The following is a 22,839-nucleotide window of genomic DNA, read 5'->3' on the forward strand; positions in this document are numbered from 1 at the left end:
CCTTACCGCTGGGCTAATAGTCACCAACACCCTTGAAGTAGTTCCCATCCGCATGTACACACCGGTCCCAGAGCTTCTGCCCCCAGTCAAACGTTTTCTGGAAGTACTGTTCTTTAAAGGTGTTTCATCACCAGCGATGCTTCATGAATCCTCTCTAGTGTCAAACCAACAGCCTTTCTCAACTTCAGTTTCAGTTTTGGGAATCATGCAAAGTCGCAAGGTGCCAAATCTGGCGAGTACAGTGGGTGGGGTACAACTGCCATTATTGTTTTTTTGCCAAAGAGGTCCAGGTGAGCAAGGACGTGTAACAGGATGCGTTGTTGTGATGCAGCAACCAGTTCCCTTGACCCCAGATTTCACACAGAATTCACTGTTTGGTTGGGACAAATTCTTTGTGCACAATTCCCTTGGCATCAAAGAAAACGATGCTTTTCACTTTGCTCTTCACCTGTCTCACTTTTTTGGGTCTTGGAGAGCCTGGGCTCTTCCACTGGGACGATTGTTGCTTTCTCTCTGGATCTTAACCATAAATCCAGCTCTCATCGCCGGTGATAACCCGTGACAAGAAGATTGGATCATCAGGTGCGGTGTGACAAAGGTCTGCAGATCCATCGTAAAATCACCACATACTCAACACAGAATATTACAGAAATCACTGTGGACACCCAACACGTCCTCCCAGCTGAATGCCATTCTGCACACTGACTCGTCAGAAGGTAGTGCAAATATCTACTACTCCTACTTTCCAGAGCCATGAAAATTATGGATTCCACCTCGTAAGGTGCTTAAAATGTTCTTAGGAAGGCAAACAGTATGTGGTATACAAATAAAATAGCTTATTCACATGATAAAATTAAAACCAAATGGTCAGTTGTGAAGGAAATGTCTGATCAGCAGCACAAATTCGATGTTATAAAGTCAGTTCTTAGTAAAAATATTTCTGTTACTGATAAGTCAGAGATATGTACTTACAGTACAAAACAATCATTTTCAGAGCATTGCTGGTGATTAAATAAAAGTTTAGTTGCTACAGGGAATCATGTAACACTCTTGGCAAATGCCTTTCTGAGACTGATGTCTGAAATACTCCTCTGTGATACAGATAAGGGGGATATCGAGTTAATAATTAAATCACTGAGGACTAAGGACTTTGATGGATATGATGGAGTGCCTAGCAGAATATTAAAGTACTGTGCTGCACATGTTAGCTCTGTACTTAGCCGTACTTGTAATTTTTCCTTTAAGAATGGTCAGTTTACTGAATGATTGAAGTACTCAATAGTAAAGCCGCTTTTAAAAATGGAGGAAAGTATAATGTAGCCAGTTTTAGACCTATTTCTATGCCCTCAGTGTTCGCTAAAGTTATTGAAAAGACTGTGTATGTAAGTATAAGTGATCATTTTATATCGCATAATTTGCTATCAAATGTATAGTTTGGCTTCAGAAGTTGTTTAACAACTGAAAACGCTATATTCCCTTTTCTCTGTGAAGTACTGGATGGATTAAACAAAAGGTTTTGAATGCTGGGCATATTTTTTGATTTCCTATGTTACATTGTGTTGATTACAGAATATTGCTCCAGACGTTGGACCATTATGGAATACGGGGAGTAACACAGAATTGGCTCACCTCTTAGTTCAGCAACAGACCAGCAAAAGGTCATTATTCATTGTGTTGAGAATGGATGTGATGTGGGGTCTGAGTGGGGTACAATCAAGTGGCGGGGGGGGGGGGGGGGGGGGAGAATCAGTGTTGGGGCCACCCCTTTTCCTTATTTGTATAAATCATAAACCCTCTAGTATTACGGGTAATTCTAAAATATTTCTGTTTGCTGATGACAGACAGCTTGGTAGTAAAGGATGTCGTGTGCAACATTGGCTCTGTTTCAAATAGTGCAGTTCATGACATAAGTTCTTGGCTTGTAATTACACAGATTGGGCATATGATTAGTGAAACTGAACAGTTGAAATTTCTAGATGTTCAGATAGATAGTAACTGTGTTGGAAGGCCCACATTTAAGATCTTGTTCAAAGACTTAATGATGCCATTTTTACTATTCGAAGAATATCTGAAATAAGTGATCGTTCAACACAAAAATTAGTCTACTTTGCTTATTTTCATTTGCTTATGTCGTATGGTATTATATTTTGGAGTAGCTCTTCCCATTCTAAAAGGATATTTTTGGCTCGGAAATGGGCAGTTCGGGCAATAAGTGGTACAAGTTCGCAAACATCTTGTCGACCCCTGTTCACTAGTCTGGGTATTTTGACATTGCCCTCTGAAAAAAAAGTTACACACACACACACACACACACACACACGCACGGGGTGGTCCATTGATAGTGACTGGGCCAAATATCTCAAGAAATAAGCATCAAACGAAAAAACTAAAAAGAACGAAACCCGTCTAGCTTGAAGGGGGAAACCAGATGGCGCTATGGTTGGCCCGCTCGATGGCACTGCCATAGCTCAAATGGATATCTGCTGAGTTTTTTTTTAAATGGGAACCCCCATTTTTATTACATATTCGTGTAGTATGTAAAGAAATATGAATGTTTTAGCTGGTCCACTTTTTTCGCTTTGTGGTAGATGGCGCTGTAATACTCACCAATGTATAAGTACGTGGTATTATGTAACATTCCACCAGTGCGGACGGTATTTGCTTCGTAATATATTACCCGTGTTAAAATGGACTGTTTACCAATTGTGGAAAAGGTCGATATCGTGTTGATGTATGGATATTGTGATCAAAATGCCCAATAAGAGTGTGCCATGTATGCTGCTTGGTATCCTGGACGACATCATCAAAGTGTCCGGACTGTTCGCCAGATAGTTACGTTGTTTAAGGAAACGGGAAGTGCTGAGCTACATGTGAAATGTCAACCACGACCTGCAACAAATGATGATGCCCAAGTAGATGTTTTAGCTGCTGTCGCGGCTATTCGGCGCATCAGTAGCAGATAAATTGGGCGAGAATCGGGAATCTCAAAAACATCGGTGTTGAGAAAGCTACATCAACATTGATTGCACCCGTACCATATTTCTGTGCACCAGGAAGTGCATGGCATCGACTTTGAATGTCTTGTACAGCTCTGCCACTAGGCACTAGAGAAATTACGGGACGATGACAGATTTTTTGCATGCGTTCTATTTAGCGACGAAGCGTCATTCACTAACAGCGGTAATGTAAAGCAGCATAATATGCACTATTGTGCAACGGAAAACTCCATGATGACTGCGACAAGTGGATCATCATTGACCTTGGCAGGTTAATGTATGGTGTGGCATTATGGGAGGAAGGATAATTGGCCCCCATTTTATCGATGGCAATCTAAATGGTGCAATGTATGTTGATTTCCTACGTAATGTTCTACCAATGTTACTACAAGAATACCTACCTGTTACCAACTGTTAGTCTAAAATTGTGAGCCATATGTTTGTGCCTATTACAGCGCCATCTATCACAATGCGAAAAAAGTGGTCCAACTAAAACAATAATATTTCCTTACGTTCTACAAGAACATGCAATAAAAAATTGGGGGGTTCCTATTTTTAAAAAACGCAGTTGATATCAGTTTGAGCTATGGCCGCGCCATCTAGCAGGCCAACCATAGCGCCATCTGGTTTCCCCCTTCAAGCTAGACAAGTTTCGTTCTTTGTAGTTTTTTTCGTTTGACGCTTACTTAGTGAGATATTTGGCTCGGTCACAATAAATGGACCACCCTGTGTGTATATGTTCTTTACTGTCATTTCTTGTTTGTTAACAATATCAACTTATTCCCAAGAATTAGCAGCTTTCACTCAGTTAATACTTGACAGAAATCCAGTTTACATTTGGAACACACTTCCTTAACTCTTGTGCAGAAAGGTGTGCAGTATACTGCTGAATCCATTTTCAGTAAGGTACCACAAGAATTCAAAAATCTTAGCAGTAATCCATGTGCTTTTAAATCGAAACTGAAGGGTTTCCTCAGGTGTCACTACTTCTGTTCTGTGCCAGGAGTTTCTTGAAAAATTAAGCTGATTCTTACGTTATATTGTGACTTTGTTTACATAAACTTACGGCTTGTGTTCTCATGTTGTAATTTCATGTACTGACACGTACCATGACCTTGGAGATTTGCTCCTCGATTTGGTCCTGCGGAACTAGATGTGAAAATAAATAAAAATAATAAAAACAAGGGGGCATGTCCCACTGTACCGTTTATTATGGCTTTTTCCTCTTTCAATTTACATATGGAATGTGGGAAAACTGGTTGTTTAAATATCTGTGTGTGTGTGTGTGTGTGTGTGTGTGTGTGTGTGTGTGTGTGTGTGTGTGCTGTAATTAATCTAACCTTATTCTTAGGATTCCTATGAGAGCAAATATGTAGGGGTTTGTATTATATTCCTAGAGTTGTCATATAAAGTGGGTCTTGAAACGTTGTTAGCAGACTTTCTTGTTGTAATTTCTGTCTGTCTTCAACAGTTTGGCAGTTCAGTTCCTTCAACATATCAGTGATTCTCCCACAGCTCTGTATGCATTCAGTATCTCCTGCTACTCCTCTTTGGTACAGGTCCTGCACTGCTGAGCAGTGTTCTAGGATGGGTCACACACCAGATTTGTAAGCAAGCTTCTTTGTAGATTGATTGCAGTTCCCTAGCATTCCACCAATAAACTGAAGTTTATTACCTGCTTTACTCATGACTTAACATATGTTATCATTCCACTTCATGTCCCTACTAAGTGCTACATCCAAATATGAGTTTACAGATTTCAACTGTGACTCACTAATATTATGTTCCTATTACACTCTGCCTCGTGATGACTGGGTGTTGTGTGATGTCCTTAGGTTAGTTAGGTTTAATTAGTTCATAGTTCTAGGGGACTGATGACCATAGAAGTTAAGTCCCATAGTATTCAGAGCCATTTGAGCCATCATATGATACTATGGAATTTTTTTTTCTTTCGTTTTGTGAAGTGCAAAATTTTAAATTTTTGGACATTCAAAGCAAGCTGCCAGTCATTGCACCACTTAGGAATCTTATCAACATATTTCCCTGTGGTACGATGAAAGATACTTCTACATCTGACAAGGACTATCCATCCAAGGTAACATGCTACATCCTTCCTACCATGAAATCCTCTGTCCATTCACATATTTCGTCCAATGCCCCATGTGATCCTACTATTGATAAGTGTAAGTGCGGTACTGAGTTAAATGCTTTCTGGAAATGGAGAAATACTGTATTTACCTGCCTTGATACATGGCTTTCAGGAGATAATGTGAGAAAAATGTGAGTTAGATTTCACGTGACCTATGTTTCCGAAATCTGTAATGGTTGGCATTGAGGAGGTCATTCTGTTAAAGATGCCTCATTATGTGGGAGCTCAGAACGTGTTCTAAGACTCTACATCAAATGGATCTCAAAGATATTGGATGATAGTTTTGTAGATCACTTCTACTGCCCTTCTTGTAGACATGTGTGACCTGTGCATTTTCAGCTAATGGGCACAATATTTTGTTCAAGGAATCTACAGTATATTATAGTTAACAGTGAGGTTAACTCAGCTGCAAATTGGATAGAGAATCTGACAGGAATTACTAATTTTATCCGTTTCTTCATACCACTGACATTTACATCCATTTTACTCAGCTTTTCAGTATTATGAGAATTAAGTTGAGGCAACATTGCTTGGTTTTCTTTTGTGAAGAAACACTGGAAAATGGAGGTAACCATTTCTGCTTTTGCTTTGCTACCCTCAGTTACAGTTCTAGTCTTGTCAATGAGTGACTGTACACTAACTTGGTGCCAGTAACAGTCCTCACACATGACCAGAATTTCTTTGTTTTTTGTGAAAGATCATTTGATAATATTCTGCTATGGTAGTTGTTGAAGCTTTCATGCCTTGGTCTCTTGATTTCCAAATGAGTTTCATTCAGCTATTGCCCATGGTTATTAGATTTTCATCTTCTTCTGTGTACTGAATTACCCATTAAGTGTTGACACATGTTCTCTTTAGCTTTTCATCTTTTGCTTGTGACTTCAGCATGTACAACTTTAGTTGTTGTTGGATTTATTTAGATTCCAATCAAAATTATTGTGCCATTGGTCTGTTCACAGTAACTAGTTCCTTGTTCTACCTTCCTATTCTTAAAGATAGGATAAAGGCAGGATAAAATGTATGGTAGATTACGGAAAAATGGAAGATGAATACAAAGAGGAACTTCTTGTACAAACGAAAAGAGAAAGTAAGACGATAGAGAAGATTTCGAAATGCAACAGAGACAATAACAAACGTAATTGTTGGGTTCAAATTAATGATGATTACATTTTATCCTGCCTAATTATACTCAATAATACGTAATTTACTTCCAAACCATAACCTAAAATTTTCAACGCTTTCAACATAACCGCTGCTATAAAATCCATTGTTCCAAGTTTAGTTGCCGCCGCTCATACCTCACCTGTCTTTCAACAACTTCTTTGCCTCTGTACTTCCGCCTCGACTGACATCTCTGCCCTTACTCTTTGCCTTTAAATATGTCTGCTTGTGTCTGTGTATGTGCGGATGGATATGTGTGTGTGTGTGTGTGCGCGAGTGTACACCTCTCCTTTTTTTCCCCTAAGGGAAGTCTTTCCGCTCCCGGGATTGGAATGACTCCTTACCCTCTCTCTTAAAACCCACATCCTTTCATTTTTCCCTCTCCTTCCCTCTTTCCTGACGAAGCAACTGCCAGTTGCGAAAGCTTGTAATTCTGTGTGTGTGTTTGTGTGTTTTGTTCATGTGCCTGTCTGCCAGCGCTTTCCCGCTTGGTAAGTCTTGGAATCTTTGTTTTAATATATTTTTCCCATGTGGAAGTTTCTTTCTGTTTTATTTACTTGATCCTCCAGTCTCTTTGATAAGAGGAGTTCCAAGGTCCTGGAAAACTTGGAGAATTTTTTTGTTCTTTGCATTTTGCCGTAAAATTATGTAAAGGTATGGTACCTGATTTTATTTAGGCTACAGGCATTTTTTTGCCTCCTGCTTGGCTCAGTGCAGGGCTTTGTTCACCTCTCCCTCTCAGGTCAATGCTGTGTAACTGGCCGCCACCTGTGTTTAGGTATCCCCTACCCCTCCACTCACTCAGTCCAGTCCAGCGCAATGGCCAGCCAGTCCAACCCAGCCTGGTCGAGCCAAGCCGAGCAGACATTTGTTGTTGGTATAGCCTGTCACTGCAGACTGGCCATACTTCCTCGATGGTTGTTTGGCCATGATTTTATGTCATTGCACTGTGATGTGACCAAGAGAAGAAGACTGTTTGGTGTGGTTTGCATGTATATCTGTTCAGTTATAAGTTTTGCCTTGTTTACTGACACGATGTGATCGCAAACATGTGAATTTAGGGGAATTTGTAGCTTTTTCAGATCAATTTGTTTTGAATCAGTGATACTAGGCATGATACATTTGTATATATACTGAAAAAGTATTGTTGCAGCATGCCAGCAGCTACTGATCTGATTGCAGGTTGTGTATGAGTAAGGTTGGTTATAGATCTTTAGTGGAAGGCATAACATAGTGTAATTAGAGCACTAACAAGTAGCCACAGGGCTTTTGGTTGTGGCAGTTGGTTTAGTTAATATTGAGTGAAAGCCTGCAATGGGAACAGTGCAACACAGGTGGCTGGAGGAGGAGTGGGGACTGGGGCAGTATGGGCAATGCATTGTATGACTTCTGCTCTCACTGGCTAACATTTCAAATGCTGCTGTGGTTCTCATTCAACGTAACTTACCACGGTTACAAGCACGCTAGGAAGAGTTTATTACTTTCCCTCGGACCCAGTCGAAGGGGTTGTAGGTAAGAGAGAAGGGTGGAATTCAGTCCTAAGAATGGAAGAAACCCAAGTTGTTTTGAACATCACACTGAACTGTACAGGTGCTATGTTGGTTAACATATGTTAACCCAGGGCTCACTTGACAAAGTGGAACTATGTGTTCAACCATCACGGGACTGAGGATCGAGAATTTTCATGCATTGCAGAGCATACATCTGAAAAATTTAGTGTTCAGTTCATGCTGTGTAAAATGAACTTCTCATCAGCAATATAGACAAGCAGGCCTCATCCAGCTGTACAAGGGAAAGAAGTGTGCATCACTTCAGGATACTAGGAAGGCTACAGGTGCTAATCACCGCAAACAGCCATGGCTCCTGTGCTACTGTTCCTTATTTATATAAATGATATTCCCTCTACTATTGCGAGTCCCTGTCACCACTGGATGCATTCAGCTGATCGTCAACTTCGACAGTGAAAAGAAAAATTCTGATGGTGCCCTGTATTCAGTAACTGCACTGGAAAATTACCAGTTTCATTGAAGGAAAGTAGTAATTCTAATTAATCTTCGTGTATTTTTAGTCTACTGCAGTATAGGCAGGGAGGGCATCATGCAGTTGTGATGTGTCCCAGTATCTAGGTCCTACCCTGAGGCAATCCCATCGGGCACCTACTGCAGGAATACCTGGCTGATGGATGACAATGCTACATTATGTACAGAGGAATGCGGTGATGAAGGCACAGAAACAGAGATCCCTTTGTGTCTGTTTTATTTTATTTTTTTATTTACACGTCAAGTTCCATAGGACTAAATTGAGGAGCAAATCTCAAAGGTCATGGTGGAACAGGTCAGTAAACGAAATTACAACAGAAATGTGATAACAGATAAAAATAAAAGATTTATGGTCTCAAAAAAAGTCCATCCATAAGTTTAAGTAAACATGATTAACAATACAACAAGAATTGTTGATTTTACAAGGAACTCCTTGACAGAATAGGAGTGACCCATGAGGAAACGCTTCAGTTTAGATTTAAAAGCATGTGGAATACTGCTAAGATTTTTGAATTTGAGTGGTAGCATATTGAAAATGGATGCAACAGTATACTGCACACTTTTCTGCACATGTGTTACGGAAGTCCGATTCAAATGCAGGTTTGATTTCTGCCGAGTATTAACTGGGTGAAAGCTGCATATTCTTGGGAATAAGCTAATATTGCTAACAAGTAAAGACAATAAGGAATATGTATACTGAGAGGGCAATGTCAAAATACCCAGACTCGTGAACTTACACCACTTATTGCCCAAACCACACATTTCTGAGCCAAAAATATCCTTTTAGAATGGGAAGAGTTGCCCCAGAATATAATACCATATGACATATGTGTATGAAAATAAGCAAAGTAGACTAATTTTCATGTCGTACGATCACTCACTTCAGATACCGTTCGCATTGTAAAAATGGCTACATTAAGTCTTTGAACAAGATCCTGAACATGGGCTTTCCACGACAGTTTACTATCTATCTGAACACCTAGAAATTTGAACTGTTCAGTTTCAGTAATCATATGCCCATTCTGTGAAATTAAAACGTAAGGTTTTGTTGAATTGTGTCAGAAACTGTAAAAACTGAGTCTTAACGTGATTTAGCATTAGCTTATTTTCTACAAGCCATGAACTTAGGTCATGAACTGCACTATTTGAAACCGAGTCTGCCGGCCGGAGTGGTTGAGCGGTTCTAGGCGCTACAGTCTGGAACCACGTGACCGCTATGGTATGGTCTCAGGTTCGAATCCTGCCGCGGGCATGGATGTGTGTGATATCCTTGGGTTAGTTAGGTTTAAGTAGTTCTCAGTTCTAGGGGACTGATGACCACAGAAGTTAAGTCCCATAGTGCTCAGAGCCATTTGATCCGTTTTGAAACCAAGCCAATGCTGCACACATCCTTTACTACCAAGCTAGTGTCATTAGCAAACAGAAATATTTTAGACCTACTCGCAATAGTAGAGGGAATATCATTTATATAAATAAGGAACAGGAGTAGCCCCAACACTGGTCCCTGGGGCATCCCATCTCCCCCATTTGATTGCACTCCGCTCAGACCCAACATCACAGCCATTCTCAACATTGTGAGTAATGACCTTTAGCTGTGTGTTGCTAAAGTAGGAGGTGAACAAATTTTGAGCTACTCCTTATATCCTGTAATGGGCCAACTTCTGGAGCAATATTTTGTGACCAACACAATCAAATGCCTTATTCAAAGCAAAAAACATGCCTAGCATTTGAAACCTTTTGTTTAACCCATCCAGAACCTCACAGAGAAAAGAAAATATAGCATTTTCAGTTGTTAAACGACTTCTAACCCAAACTTTACATTTGATAGCAAATCGTGTGAAATAAAATGATCAGTTATCCTTACATACAACAGCTTTTTCTATAACTTTAGCAAACACTAATGGCATAGAAATACATCTAAAATTATCTAAATTGCCCCTTTCTTCTTTTTTATAAAGTGACTTTACTACTAAGTACTTTAATCATTCAAGAAACTGACCATCCCTAAAGGAAAAATTACAAATATGGCTAAATGCAGGGCTAACATGTGCAGCACAGTACTTTAATCTTCTGCTAGGCACTCCATCATAACCATGAGAGTCTGCAGTCTTCAGTGATTTAATTATTGAATCAATCTTCCCCTTGTCTGTACCACTGAGGAGTATTTCAGACATCAATCTCAGAAAGGCATTTGCCAAGAAAGTAATATGATTCCCTGTAGAAACTAAATTTTTATTTACTTCAAAATGATAGTTAAATGCTGTACATATATCTGATTTATCAGTAACAGAAATATTTTTACCGAGAACTGACTTTATATCATTGACCTTGTGCTGCTAACCAGGCACTTCCTTCACAACTGACCATATGGTTTTAATTTTATCCTGTGAATTAGCTATTCTATTTGCATACCACATACTCTTTGCCTTCCTAATAACATTTTTAAGCACCTTACAATACTGTTTGTAATGGGCTACTGCAGCCTGATTGTGCCAACTTCCAACATTTTGATATAACTTCTGCTCTGTTCTACATGATATCCTTATCCAACTAGTCAGCCCCCCAGGCTGCCCATTACCTGTTTAGAATGTTCTAATGGCACTATAAACATCCTGCCACTCTTGTTCCTAGATAGGGTTTAAGAAACTCTCTATTGCTCTTGGATTAACTTTCCTACATAATTTGTAGTTATGTGACATTTGTTTGAGTACAAAAGCCTTTTGGTGTTAAAATTTGTGCATTATGGTCTGAAAGGCCATTCACCTGTTTACTAACAGAATGCCCATCTAGTAATGAAAAATGAACAAAAATATTGTCTATGGCTATGCTACTGTTCCCTTGCGCCCTAGTTGGAAAAAAGCAGAGTCTGCATGAGAGCATATGAATTTAGATCAACCAACATTATTTGTCTTGCTCCATCATATACAAAATCACCACATATAACTAATTTTTAGTACTTCCTACAAAGTGAATGAAGAACCCTCTAGCTTGAGCAGAAATGCTCTGAAGTCAGAATTAGGGAACCCGTAAGCAACACAATTAGTCGTTTAGTTTCACTAAATTCAACTGCTCCTCCACAACATTCAAATATCTGCTCCCTGAGTCTATGGGCTCAAACGGAATACTGTTTTTTACGCACATAGCTACTCCCCCACCCCACAAGGAACTCCGTGAAAAACAGCCAGCTAATCTGTATCCTGGTAAAGGAAACCTCTGAATTGCCAAATTATTTAAGTGGTGCTCTGATATACCAATAATTTCAGAGTCAACATTATAAGCAGTTCACTAACTTTATCTCTAATACCTCTTATATTTTGATGAAATGTGCTAATTCCTTCTCTACTTGGAAACATTGTCCTCTGAAGATGAGGCCTTAGTTAGAGGGACTTCCTTTAAGAAGGTATACCTGTCAGCTGACCTCAATTTAAAAGAGGCACAGCTCTAACACCAAATGCTACAGGAATTTTTCCATGAGTGATCACGTGACCACCAACTACACTATCACCTATAAGCTTCGACAGCCTCCCCTTCCAGTACCTATTGAGGTGCAGGCCATGGCTAGTGAAAGCTGATCTACTGATATACCCAACTGGCACCACTGAAATGTGACCCATGCCCTCTGCCTTCAGCGCCTCCCCAGCCCCATGTTAATGCAACTAACAGCCACATTAAGATGAAGCCAACCGTGAAGCTGAAACAGTTGCACGAAAAGCACATCAGTGCAACCAGTTTGAGTTGCTACCTCTACCAGGTCACCATCTACATCATATTCCCCATCCCTATCAAGACTATTCCCTGCTCCACCCACTATCACTACCTGATCCTCCTCCGTAAAATCATGCATAACTCCCCTATGCTGCCAGTCACCTGAGCCAACCCTGCTCTAGGCTTCACAATGCTGGTGAGCTGGTACTCCCTCCTCAACACTTCCTGCAAATCCTGGCCCACACCTCTACCGTGTGAACTAACTAGCAGCAGAACCTTCTTCTTTCTGTTAGACTTCGTGACTGACGTAGGCCTCCTAATTGCTGAGGACTGCTGCATGTTTCCTACACCTACACCTACAGCTACAAGAGCCTCCTCTGCACTCAACACTGACAGTTGGTCAAATTTATTGAATATACACGACATAAAACTGTCTGAATACCTCCTCCTCCTCCTCCTCCTCGCTGCCTTCTTGCCAACTGCCAGTTCCCATTTCCCACCACCCTTTACTCTCCTCAGCCTGTGTAGTTCCTTCTTTGTGCATTGTAATTGCACCTGGAGGGCACAGATCTTAAGCTCCTGCTCCTCCATCAACTTATCTCTACTGCAGATCCTGCATTCCCAGAGGAGGATCTCGCTAGAATGCCCACTGGCTTTTCCACTCAAATGGTTCAAATGGCTCTGAGCACTATGGGACTTAACTTCTGAGGTCGTCAGTCCCCTAGAACTTAGAACTACTTAAACCTAACTAACCTAAGGACATCACACACATCCATGCCCGGAGCAGGATTTGAACTTGCGACCGTAGCGGTCTCGCGGTTCCAGACTGTAGTGCCTAGAACTGCTCGGCCACTCCAGCTGGCGGCTTCTCCACTGCATTCCCCCCAATGAAAATACCTTGAACAAATCCCACACCATAACCCACTACTCGCAAACTTACAACTAAGCCCACACTTCTCACTCGTGGTAAAATTTTACAGTTACTGAAAAAAAACTATGTCTTCATTAGTTAAAGCATTTGGTGCATGGCTATCTCAGCCTAAGGTAAATCTGAAAAGGCAAGTTGTTCAGGTGTCTATGGATGGCCACGATTTAGTAAGTCATTCCTAAGAAAACAAGCAAGCTTAAAGTTGAGGGTAATGCAGGTGATCCCATGTCTATGTACATGTGGCTTACACACAGTGCATGATGCTGTTGAGAGAGGTTTCTGAGGGCTTTATATGATCTATTTAAAAACATTCCTTCTTGCTAAGCCAATTTCAACAATATTACAAGCACCTGTGTTTCCCTGAAGCGGTGTTGTGCCTTTTGGTGGTTCAAAAATAAAATGGTGTCAGTCTGAGCTCAGCAGGTCACTAGTGGAATTCGTAAGCTACAAAGTAATATGCAAGTCTTTAAGGGACAAGATACTGATAGCTCATTTTGCCTTTTTTCATTCAGGGGCTGCTCAAGTTGAGTGAGTAGTTTCTGCCAAAATTTCAATCACATGCTCCCTTAGCTCCTTTCTTCTATACTTCCCACCTGTCTACAGTTAACAAATTAATGAGAAAATTTGCCAAACAAAAATTTTTCTGTAAATAGACAAGCTTCAAAATAGATCTGAATGACAGTATAAATCTGTTGCAACCTGAGAAAGTGGACATTGGGTACACAACCAAAAAAGCTCTGTCCATGTTGAAAACAAAACTCGTGGAAAGTCTGAGAAAGGAGTTTCTCAGAATGAAGTAGTTTTATCATTATAAAGGACTTCACTTAATGTTCATGTGTGTGTCCTTATCATACTAGTCTATTATTGTTCCTTGCTTTATTGTGTTGCTCAAATTGTATTAGAGTTTTGTTCTTAGCCTTTTTTTCCCAAAAAGTATAATTTCTTATTGGAATAGATATGCACTTTTATTTCTGTCTGCTCCAGAAAGCTGATTGTTCATAAAGTAAATGTTTTTTAAAATAATGTTTTACTTCCTTTACAGCCTAGCATCACTTTAATTTTCTTGTAATTTTTTGTTCAAATTACATTTAACAGTTAATTCTGTTGTCATATCCTGGCAAGATTATTGGTTAAAATCAACCATGTTCATTTTAATTACTTTTTCCTTTTAACTCGGGATATAACCACCATTATGTTACTATATGTTGTCATAAAATCAATGAACATTGGCTAAGGACTATATATAATTTGCTGGAAACTCTGAACACCAGAAATCTTATTCTGCCATTGCTGAATATTTTTATTCAAAAGATAAGAAAGAACTGGAATTTAGTGCAGGAACTTTAGATGATCAATCAAAGAATAAGTACCCTGTTGAAATTTTGTGTAACCCTATTGAAGCCTTCACTTGTATAAATAACAAAATTCTACAAGGGAAAGTAAAATTTGGCTTTAAAGGGTGCAGTTGTCTTAAAACCGAACACAGGGATCGCATTAACTAATAATACCAAAGAAAAAAGACTGTATTTGGACACAGAATTCTTTAAATATGATGTCCCACAAAAATTCAATTCTTGGTCCTCTCCTGTTATTGATCTTACTTTTAAGAACAGAAAATACAACAAAAAAGTGAATACCAGAATTGATATCATTAGAAAACCAGCTGGGCCAGTATTGGTTGCAGACCCTGATACTCTACATGTAGCTCCTGTAACTACATTGGCATTGGTTTACACTACAACAAGGGTACTGTGCTCCAGTAAGGAAAACCAGTGCACATGCATGCATACTTGATGTTAAGCTAAATTGGGGACAATGAAAATAATTAGTTTGTACTAAATCGACACTACTACCATGGCTGCCTGTATTGTGTAATGATACACTACCATCAGTCGGATGAGAAGCATCAGCTACAAGAATGTTCCCGAAGTGTGCTACTTATCAGAAATCACTCGTGTATCACCAGCTACAGAATCTACCTGTCGGCAGACTTACATCCACAAAATCACTCTGTCCATGTCAAGATGCACCTGTCGTATATGTGATGTGTGTCAACAGCAAAGAGAGATTTTCCGGAAGTTTCCTCCAGCAGATTCTTATCTTATTACTGATTCAACAAAATGTGTAAATAGATTTCATTCTCCCAGGAAACTATAGCCAGTTCTGAATCGACATGTGATGCCTGTTCGTAGGACTGAGGGTTCAAGGATGCCACATCATGCAACTGTACAGTCACTGTACAGACTACAAGGCACCTCATAGAAGAATGTTTATCACAAAAATTTCCTCAATGAACTGTGCTTGGAGACACGAAAATCTGTGGAATGGTTAAGAGATCTAGATATTCAGATACAAAATTTTCAGGTCTTTTTTTTATATAATGTTTCTTTTTGTACTGTATATTTTTATGTATAGTAACAATTTACATAAGAATGTAAAATGAATGTAAACCATAGGAATAATAGTTATAATAACTGACCTACATAATCTATTTATCAGAGACTGTGAATCTTCTAGAACTAATGTTCACTGATGATAAAAGTATACTGATAAAGTGCCCAAGTACATGCATGGCACACACGGCCAGAAGAATATCGGAATAGTCTTAAAACTGGTTCACACTAGACAGCTTAACCATTGGCCTCACAAAGACTTGTGTTATACAGTTACAAACAAATAAAAATGACTTGTGGATACCATAAGTAGACATCAACGAACACAAATTGGGTGGAGCTCCCTGTGTGAAATTCTTAGGCATCCAGATGGATAATAAATGGAGGCGGCAGAAGTACATAGTTAAATGAGCCAAAAAACTCAATCCTGCTCGCTTTGCTGTAGAAATCTCTCCCATTTTGTAGTTTTACTCAACACCTAATGTACTTTCACTTGGTACTGCCCTACTGCATTTTCTTCTGGGATCATATAGCTAAGGTAAAGAAAGTATTTTATCCTACAAAAACATACAGTGAGAACATTATGCGAAGTTAGTAATTGGAAATTTTGTGAAAAATCTATTTGGGGTTCCTTAGATTCTTATGTGAGTATGTTAGTATATTTACTCTCTAAAGAGTAACCTGTAGAGGATTGATCTGTGGAACACACAAACACTTAACAGAAACAGTTTTCGCTTTAGATTCTTAGCACTCTCTCTCTCTCTCTCTCTCTCTCTCTCTCTCTCTCTCTCTATCTGATGTCCCCACCCCTCCCTTTCACACTATTTCTCTTCCCCCTCCGTCTCCCTCTCCATCTTCATCTCCACTTCATATTATGTTTTTAATTTTCAAGTATGTAGAGAACTGATATGTTTTCTGAAATCAGTGGCCAGTGTATTTCACGAATAAGTAATATTGAATAATAGAAAAAACAGTGGGTGAGTGGTGTTAGTCCTACTGCCGTTGAAATAGCTGCTTCTCTCCTAATACGTATACTAAGGAGCCAAAATATTATGGCCACACCCACAGTGGGAGTGAATGACATGTATTGACAAAAAAGGAAAAGCAACTATCAAAGTTACTTCCAAGAAATACAGAATCTTTTATGCCTTATCCAAAAAGTTGTGTTACTGAGATGCAGAAAGAACCATCAAAGTGATTTCCATGACTTATATTCATGCAAACACAACTCGCACACACGTGACAATTGTCGCTGGCCACTGAGAGCACCCTGTGAGCAAGCAGGGATGGGAAGGGTGAGGGATATCAAGGTAGGGGTGGGGCGGGTGTAGTGGTGTTTGTAGGAACATGCAGGGATGAGGTGGAGCAGGGTAGGGATGATGGTGCAGTTGGAAGATTTGGTGGAGGGGAGGGAAGAGTGGAAATGGAGAGAAATAGGGGGTGGGGTGGGAAGGGACTATTGGGTGAATTGATGGAATAGAAGGCTGCATAGTGCTGGAATGGGAGTGAGGAAGGGGGCAGTTGGGTGAAGGACGGGAACTACGGAAGGGTGAGGCCAGGGTGGGTTATGGGAATGTAGGCTGTATTGCAGGGAGAGTTTTCACTTGCATAATTAATAAAAGCTAGTATTGGTAGGAAGGGCCCAGATGGGCAGGCTATGAATCAATTATTGAAGTGAAGCATGTCATGGGCATCATGGTCACCACCTTGGGTGGTGTGGCTGTCTGTTGGCCAGTTTGTTGGTGGCCATCCACGCAGACAGACAGCTTGTTGATTGTAATACCCTCGTAGAAAGCAGTGCAGTAATTGCAGCTTAGTTTGTAGATCACATGATTGCTTTCACAGATCGTCTTTGATGGGGTAGGTGATACCTGTGACTGGACTGGACTGGTGGTGGTGGTGGTGGTGGTGGTGGTGGTGGTGGTGGTGGTGGGAAGGGGGGGGGGATGTGTAGGACAGGTCTCGCATGTAGGTGTATTGCGGGGATGTGACGCATGAGGCAATGGGTTGGGAACAGAGCTAGAGAGAAATGGACAATAATTTTGCATAGGAATACCACTGCGGGAGGGGTGGAAAGAATATTGGGTAGGATATTACACATTTCTGGGCACTAGAGGTAGTCAAAACTCTGGCAGAGAATGTGATACAGTTGCTCCAGTCCTGACGGGTACAGAGTCGCAGTGGGCATGCTCATTTGTGGCTGGATGGTGGGAATGTGAGAGGTGGTGGGTGATAAGAGATGTAAAGCACGGGAGATCTGTTTCTGTAAAAGATGGGAGAAGGTAATTTTGTCTGTGGAGACCTCACTGAGACCATTGGTATATCTGGAGAGTGACTGCTTGTTACTACAGGTGAAGTGACCATGGATGGCTAGGCTGTATGGAAGAGACATTCTGGGTGTGAAATGGGTGTCAGCTGTCAAAGTAGATCTATTACAGAGTTTGTAGGTCTGACGTGGAGATACTGATGTAACCATCTTTGAAGTGGAGGTCAACATCAAGGAAGGTGGCTTGTTGGGTTGAGAAGGACCTGGTGAAGCAAATGGGGAGAAAGTGTTGAGCTTCTGGAGGAATGTGGATAGGGTGCCCAAACTCTTATCCAGACACAAAGATATTGTCAATAGATGTGAACTAAGTGAGGGGTTTGGGATTTTGGATGCTAAGGAAGGATTCCTCTAAATATGCCTTATATAGGTTACCATAGGATGGTGCAATTCTGGTGCTGATTGCTGTACCACAGATTTGTTTGTAGCTGATGCCTTCCAAGGTGAAGTAATTGTGGATGAGCATACAGTTAGTCATGGTGACGAGGAAGGAGGCTGCAGATTGGGAGTCAGTGGGGCACTGGGAAAGTTGCAGCAAAGCCATGTGCTTTAGGAATGTTAGTGTAGAGAGTGGTGACATCAACAGTAGTGAGCAGGGTGCTGTGTAGTAAAGGAACAGGAACTGTGGAGAGATGGTGAAGGAAATGGTTAGTGTCTTTTATATAGATGGTAAGTTAAAGGTAATATAATAGGCTTAAGGTGTCGATCCATGAGAACAGAGGTCCTCCCAGTTAGGGCACAGTAATTGACGATAATGGGATGTCCTGAGTAGTTGGGTTTATGGACTGTAGGAAGCATATAAAAGAAGAGTGTGTGGAGTGACAGGGGTGGACCTAAGGACTTCATGAGAGACTGGGGATTCTGTTGGATTTCTGGAATGGGGTCACTGTGGCATGGGTTGTAGGAGGGTGAATCTGACAGCTGGTAGAGTCCATCTGCCAGGTAATCCCTGTAATTAAAACCACAGTGGTGAAGCCTTGTCAGGAGGTAGGACTATAAGATCGGGATAATTTTTTATTTGGCACATTGATGTTCCATCTGAGGGTGTACCATCAGCTTCCATGTTGAGGGATTTGGGGAACAATGATGAAGAAAGATTTGAGATTAAGAAATTCTGAAATGTTAACCGGAAGTGATTTTGGTGCAGTGCGGGGATTGATTACAGTTGAATGGAGGAGTGAACTGAGTAAGGCAGGATTTAATATTGGTTTCGGGTTGAGTCTGACTGGGAGAGTTGGGGGCAAAAAGTGTTTCCACTGTAGGCACAAGGAGAAGGGGAGACGCTCTTTAACAAGTCCAGTGTGATTGAATTTGGGAGTTGGGCAAAAGGTAAGGCCTTTGGAAAGACTGATACTGCTGTGGCACTAAGTGTTCTGGTGGGAAGGTTCATAACTGTGATTCGGGCCTGTTTAGGATCTGGATTCTGTGTGGTGTTGGGACAGAATTTCTGAGGATGTGGGGAATGTAGTATATCTGCGAAGCAGGTTTTGATGTGTAAGAGGTTTTTTTTGTGTGTGTGTGTGTGTGTGTGAGGGGGGGGGGGGGGGGTTGTAGAGGTGATAAGTAGTGGTAGTCTAAGGCAGGAGTCAGAGGTGAACAACTTGTAGAGTCTTTTGAGGTGGCTTTGAGCATTCTACTAAAGTTCCTGGAGGGCAAGAGTTTCAATGTAAGAGTTGGGATGCACGAATTTGGGGCTGCAGAGTAGGATGGAGAGGAGGTATTGAAAGGAGGTTTGGGTGCGATTTATGTGGATTTACGGACTAGGTTGGCAAGGGTTATAGACTGAATGAATATTGGAAGAAGGATTTACAGGCGAAGATAGGTAAATTGATGGTAATGTGGTTTGGGGTGTTCCATGAACTACGCAACAACACAAGAACAGTATGTGGAACTGAGTCTAGGTAGGAATAAGGAAACTTTTCTGTAATGGCAGAGATGGAAGGAGCAAGGATCCATGACACAGATAAAAATGCATAAATATAAGTAAATTCCATAAAAAAGGTGTGAAAAACTGGCAAAAATATGCTAAAACATGTGGGAAAAATCTTGATAATGACAGAACATATGAAGTAAGGGGAAAATAGGTGAAACCTGAGGGGAGAGCTGATAATTAAATGCAAAAATTTATCAAAATCAACATGGAAACCCAGTTAGTTCAAAAATAAATAAATTAAAAAAAAATTGTAATGGGGATGCAGGTATTGGGTGAATATGTACAGTGGGGGGATACAGCAGATGTGAATGGATTGGATGTGTTGGTATGTGTGTGCTGGAATATGAGGGGTGGGAGAGAGAGAGAGAGAGAGAGAGAGAGAGAGAGAGAGAGAGAGAGAGAGAGTGTGAGTGAGAGAGAGAGGGGGGGGGGGGGGCAGTTGATAGGTTGAGGTAAACAAGTTCATATGACACCAAGGCATGGAAAAAAAGGAAGGAAAAAAAAACAGGCGAAAATAAGTGAGAGTGAGGCAGGAAGAGTGATCGGGTATAAGGTCTAGGATTAATTATGTTGGCAGGAATAAAATGGGACCTGAGATGCTGCACCAACAGTCAGCATGGTCATATAGTCTTGAGGTGTGCACAGATGAGACAACAGGAAAAACACAGAAAAGAGGGGAAAAAAGGGTGAACACTGACTAAATTAATGTTTTACAGAATAGTACTGGGTTGCAGGATGGAAAGAAAACTGATAGCATTAAACAATGGAAAATCCAGGATGAAATAACGACAGTGTTATGAAAAGGGTAGATTGCTACTCACCATATAAAGGAGATGCTTGAATTGCAGACAGCTCAAATGTATTTGCAGTCTTTCTGTTATGCCTGACAGCCAGAAGGCTTCTTCCAAGCACGTACCTAACATTCACAGAAACTACCTCAATCTGCCACCTAAAAAATGATCCCAATCTTGTAATCGTACCTCCTGATAAATGCTCCTCCACTGTGGTTTTGAACTGCAGGGATTACCTGGTGGGAGGACTCTACCAGGTGTCAGATTTGCCCACTCACAAACCCTGCCACCAGTTGCATTCCAGAAATCCAACAGGATCCTCAGTCTCACCTCAAGTCCTTAGGTCCATCCCATGCCTCCCCTGAATCTCTCTCTCCCGTTACCCCTGTTGCTCCATACACTCCTACCTTCTACATGCTTCCTAAAGTCCATAAACCCAGGACATCCCAATATCGCCAATTACTGTGTCCTCACTGAGAGAATCTCTGTTCTCATGGATCAACACCTAAAGTCTGTTACCTGTAACCTAATAGCCTATATAAAAGACACCAACCATTTCCTCCACTGACTCTCCACAGTTCCTGTTCTTTCACTACACACACCCTCCTCACTACTTTTGATGCCATCTCTCTCTTCATTAACATTCCTAATGAACATGGTCTTGTTGCAACTGAACCTACTTTTCCCAGTGCCTGACTGACTCTGAACCTACACCTGCCTTCAGTCACCATGACCAGTTATGTCCTCACCCACAATTATTTCACCTTTGAAGGTGTCACCCAGAAACAAATCTGTGGTTCAGCAATGGGCACCAGCATTGCACCATCATATGGTAACCTATATAAGGCCCACCTGGAGGAATCCTTCCTAACCACCCAGAATCACAAACCCCTCACTTATTCCAAATCGTGAAGATGTCATCAATGAATGCAAACCGAGAGTGAGGACACCCTATTCCTATTCCTCCAAAAGCTCAACACTTTCTCCCCATTTGCTTCACCAGGTCCTTCTCAACCCAACAAGCCACCTTCCTTGATGTTGACCTCTGCTTCAGATATGGTTACATTAGTACCTTCTTTCATATCAGACCCACCAACTGTCAGTAATACCTTGACTTTGACAGCTGCCACCCATTCCCTACAAAGAATTTTGCATTCACACTGCCTAGCCACACATGATCGTCGTCGTCTCATCTGTAGTGGCAAGCAGTCCCTCGCCAAGTACACAAAGTGTCTTAGTGAGGTCTTCACAAACCACAATTGCCTTCCCCATCTTGTACAGAAACAGGTCATCCATACCTTGTATCTCCTATCACCCACCACCTCCCACATTCCCACTGTCCAGTCACAAATGAGCTCTTGTGATTCAGTACCAGTCAGGACTGGAGCAACTGGATCACATTCTTGCAGAGTGTAGACTACCTCTCATTGTGACCTGAAATGAGGAAAATCCTACTCACTACCTGTCCCATCCCTCCATAGTGGTATTCCACCGCCCACAGAACTGACACAATATCCTTGTCCACCCCCTGCTCCAACACCATCTTGCCTCATGACTCATCTCTCATATACTTGCAGTAGACACAGATGTACTATGTGCCCACTTCATTCCACCTCCTCCTCCAGTCCTGTCACAGCCATATGTACCCTATCAAAGGTAGAGCCACTTGTGAAAGCACCAAATTGTTTTTTAGATTTTGCCTTACATTGCTGCCGCTAAATTGAAGATACACTTTGTTATTCAAGAAGGCCATTTTGACTAATTTATTTTGTTATGGAATTGCAGACAAATTGGTGTCCCATTGTAGTAAAGAGTAACATTCCTGTGACTTCACTTCTGGTACGCACTGGAATTTCACAATAACACTGCAATCATGCAATTAAACATCCATGGTAGCTGCCATAGGATAAGAGGCCAGGTGGTTTTCATATGTGCAAAATTTGGCAAATATATAATATTTTTGACTTTGTGGTTGGTAAACATGTAGTTCCGATCAAAAATTGAAGTAAAATATAGGGCAGTGGGGAATGATACAGAGAGAGAATCTGTTACTGAAAAGCCAATGTCTGTTTTCCAAATAAATATTTTTGTGGAATTAATTGTTGTTGAAAATATCAGCACTAAATGTTCCTTTTTAAAAAATACCCATTTAAATCTATAAATACTATAATACAATTATTTTTTTCTCTCTTGTTATAGCCTTTGGGTGTCATCATCCTGGAAAACTCAAATGTCCAATATGAACTTAGTACAGGTGTACCATTTTCATTTTCATTGATATTTCGTGATGATCCAGAGAAAAAGCATTTCTTTTCTGGCCGATCGGAGTCCCATGTTAACCAGTGGGTAATGGCAATGAAACACGCATCGTAAGTACATTGACTCTGTGAAAATACATATTTCAAATGTAAGGCATTTTTA

The 22,839-nt window shown here is 40.8% G+C and overlaps 1 protein-coding gene across 1 annotated transcript in view; it reads left to right on the plus strand.

Annotated features, from left to right (window-relative positions):
* The window catches only part of LOC126266931 (pleckstrin homology domain-containing family J member 1-like), a 78,836-nt gene that overhangs the window by 35,503 nt on the left and 20,494 nt on the right, over positions 1 to 22,839 (plus strand). The window contains exon 3 of the mRNA XM_049971623.1: positions 22,618 to 22,787. Within this exon, the coding sequence (XP_049827580.1) occupies positions 22,618 to 22,787 (170 nt within the window). The remainder of the gene's footprint in view (positions 1 to 22,617; positions 22,788 to 22,839) is intronic.

This window comes from Schistocerca gregaria, chromosome 4 (genome assembly GCF_023897955.1).
Source record: "Schistocerca gregaria isolate iqSchGreg1 chromosome 4, iqSchGreg1.2, whole genome shotgun sequence".
Classification (NCBI taxonomy): Eukaryota; Metazoa; Arthropoda; class Insecta; order Orthoptera; family Acrididae; genus Schistocerca; species Schistocerca gregaria.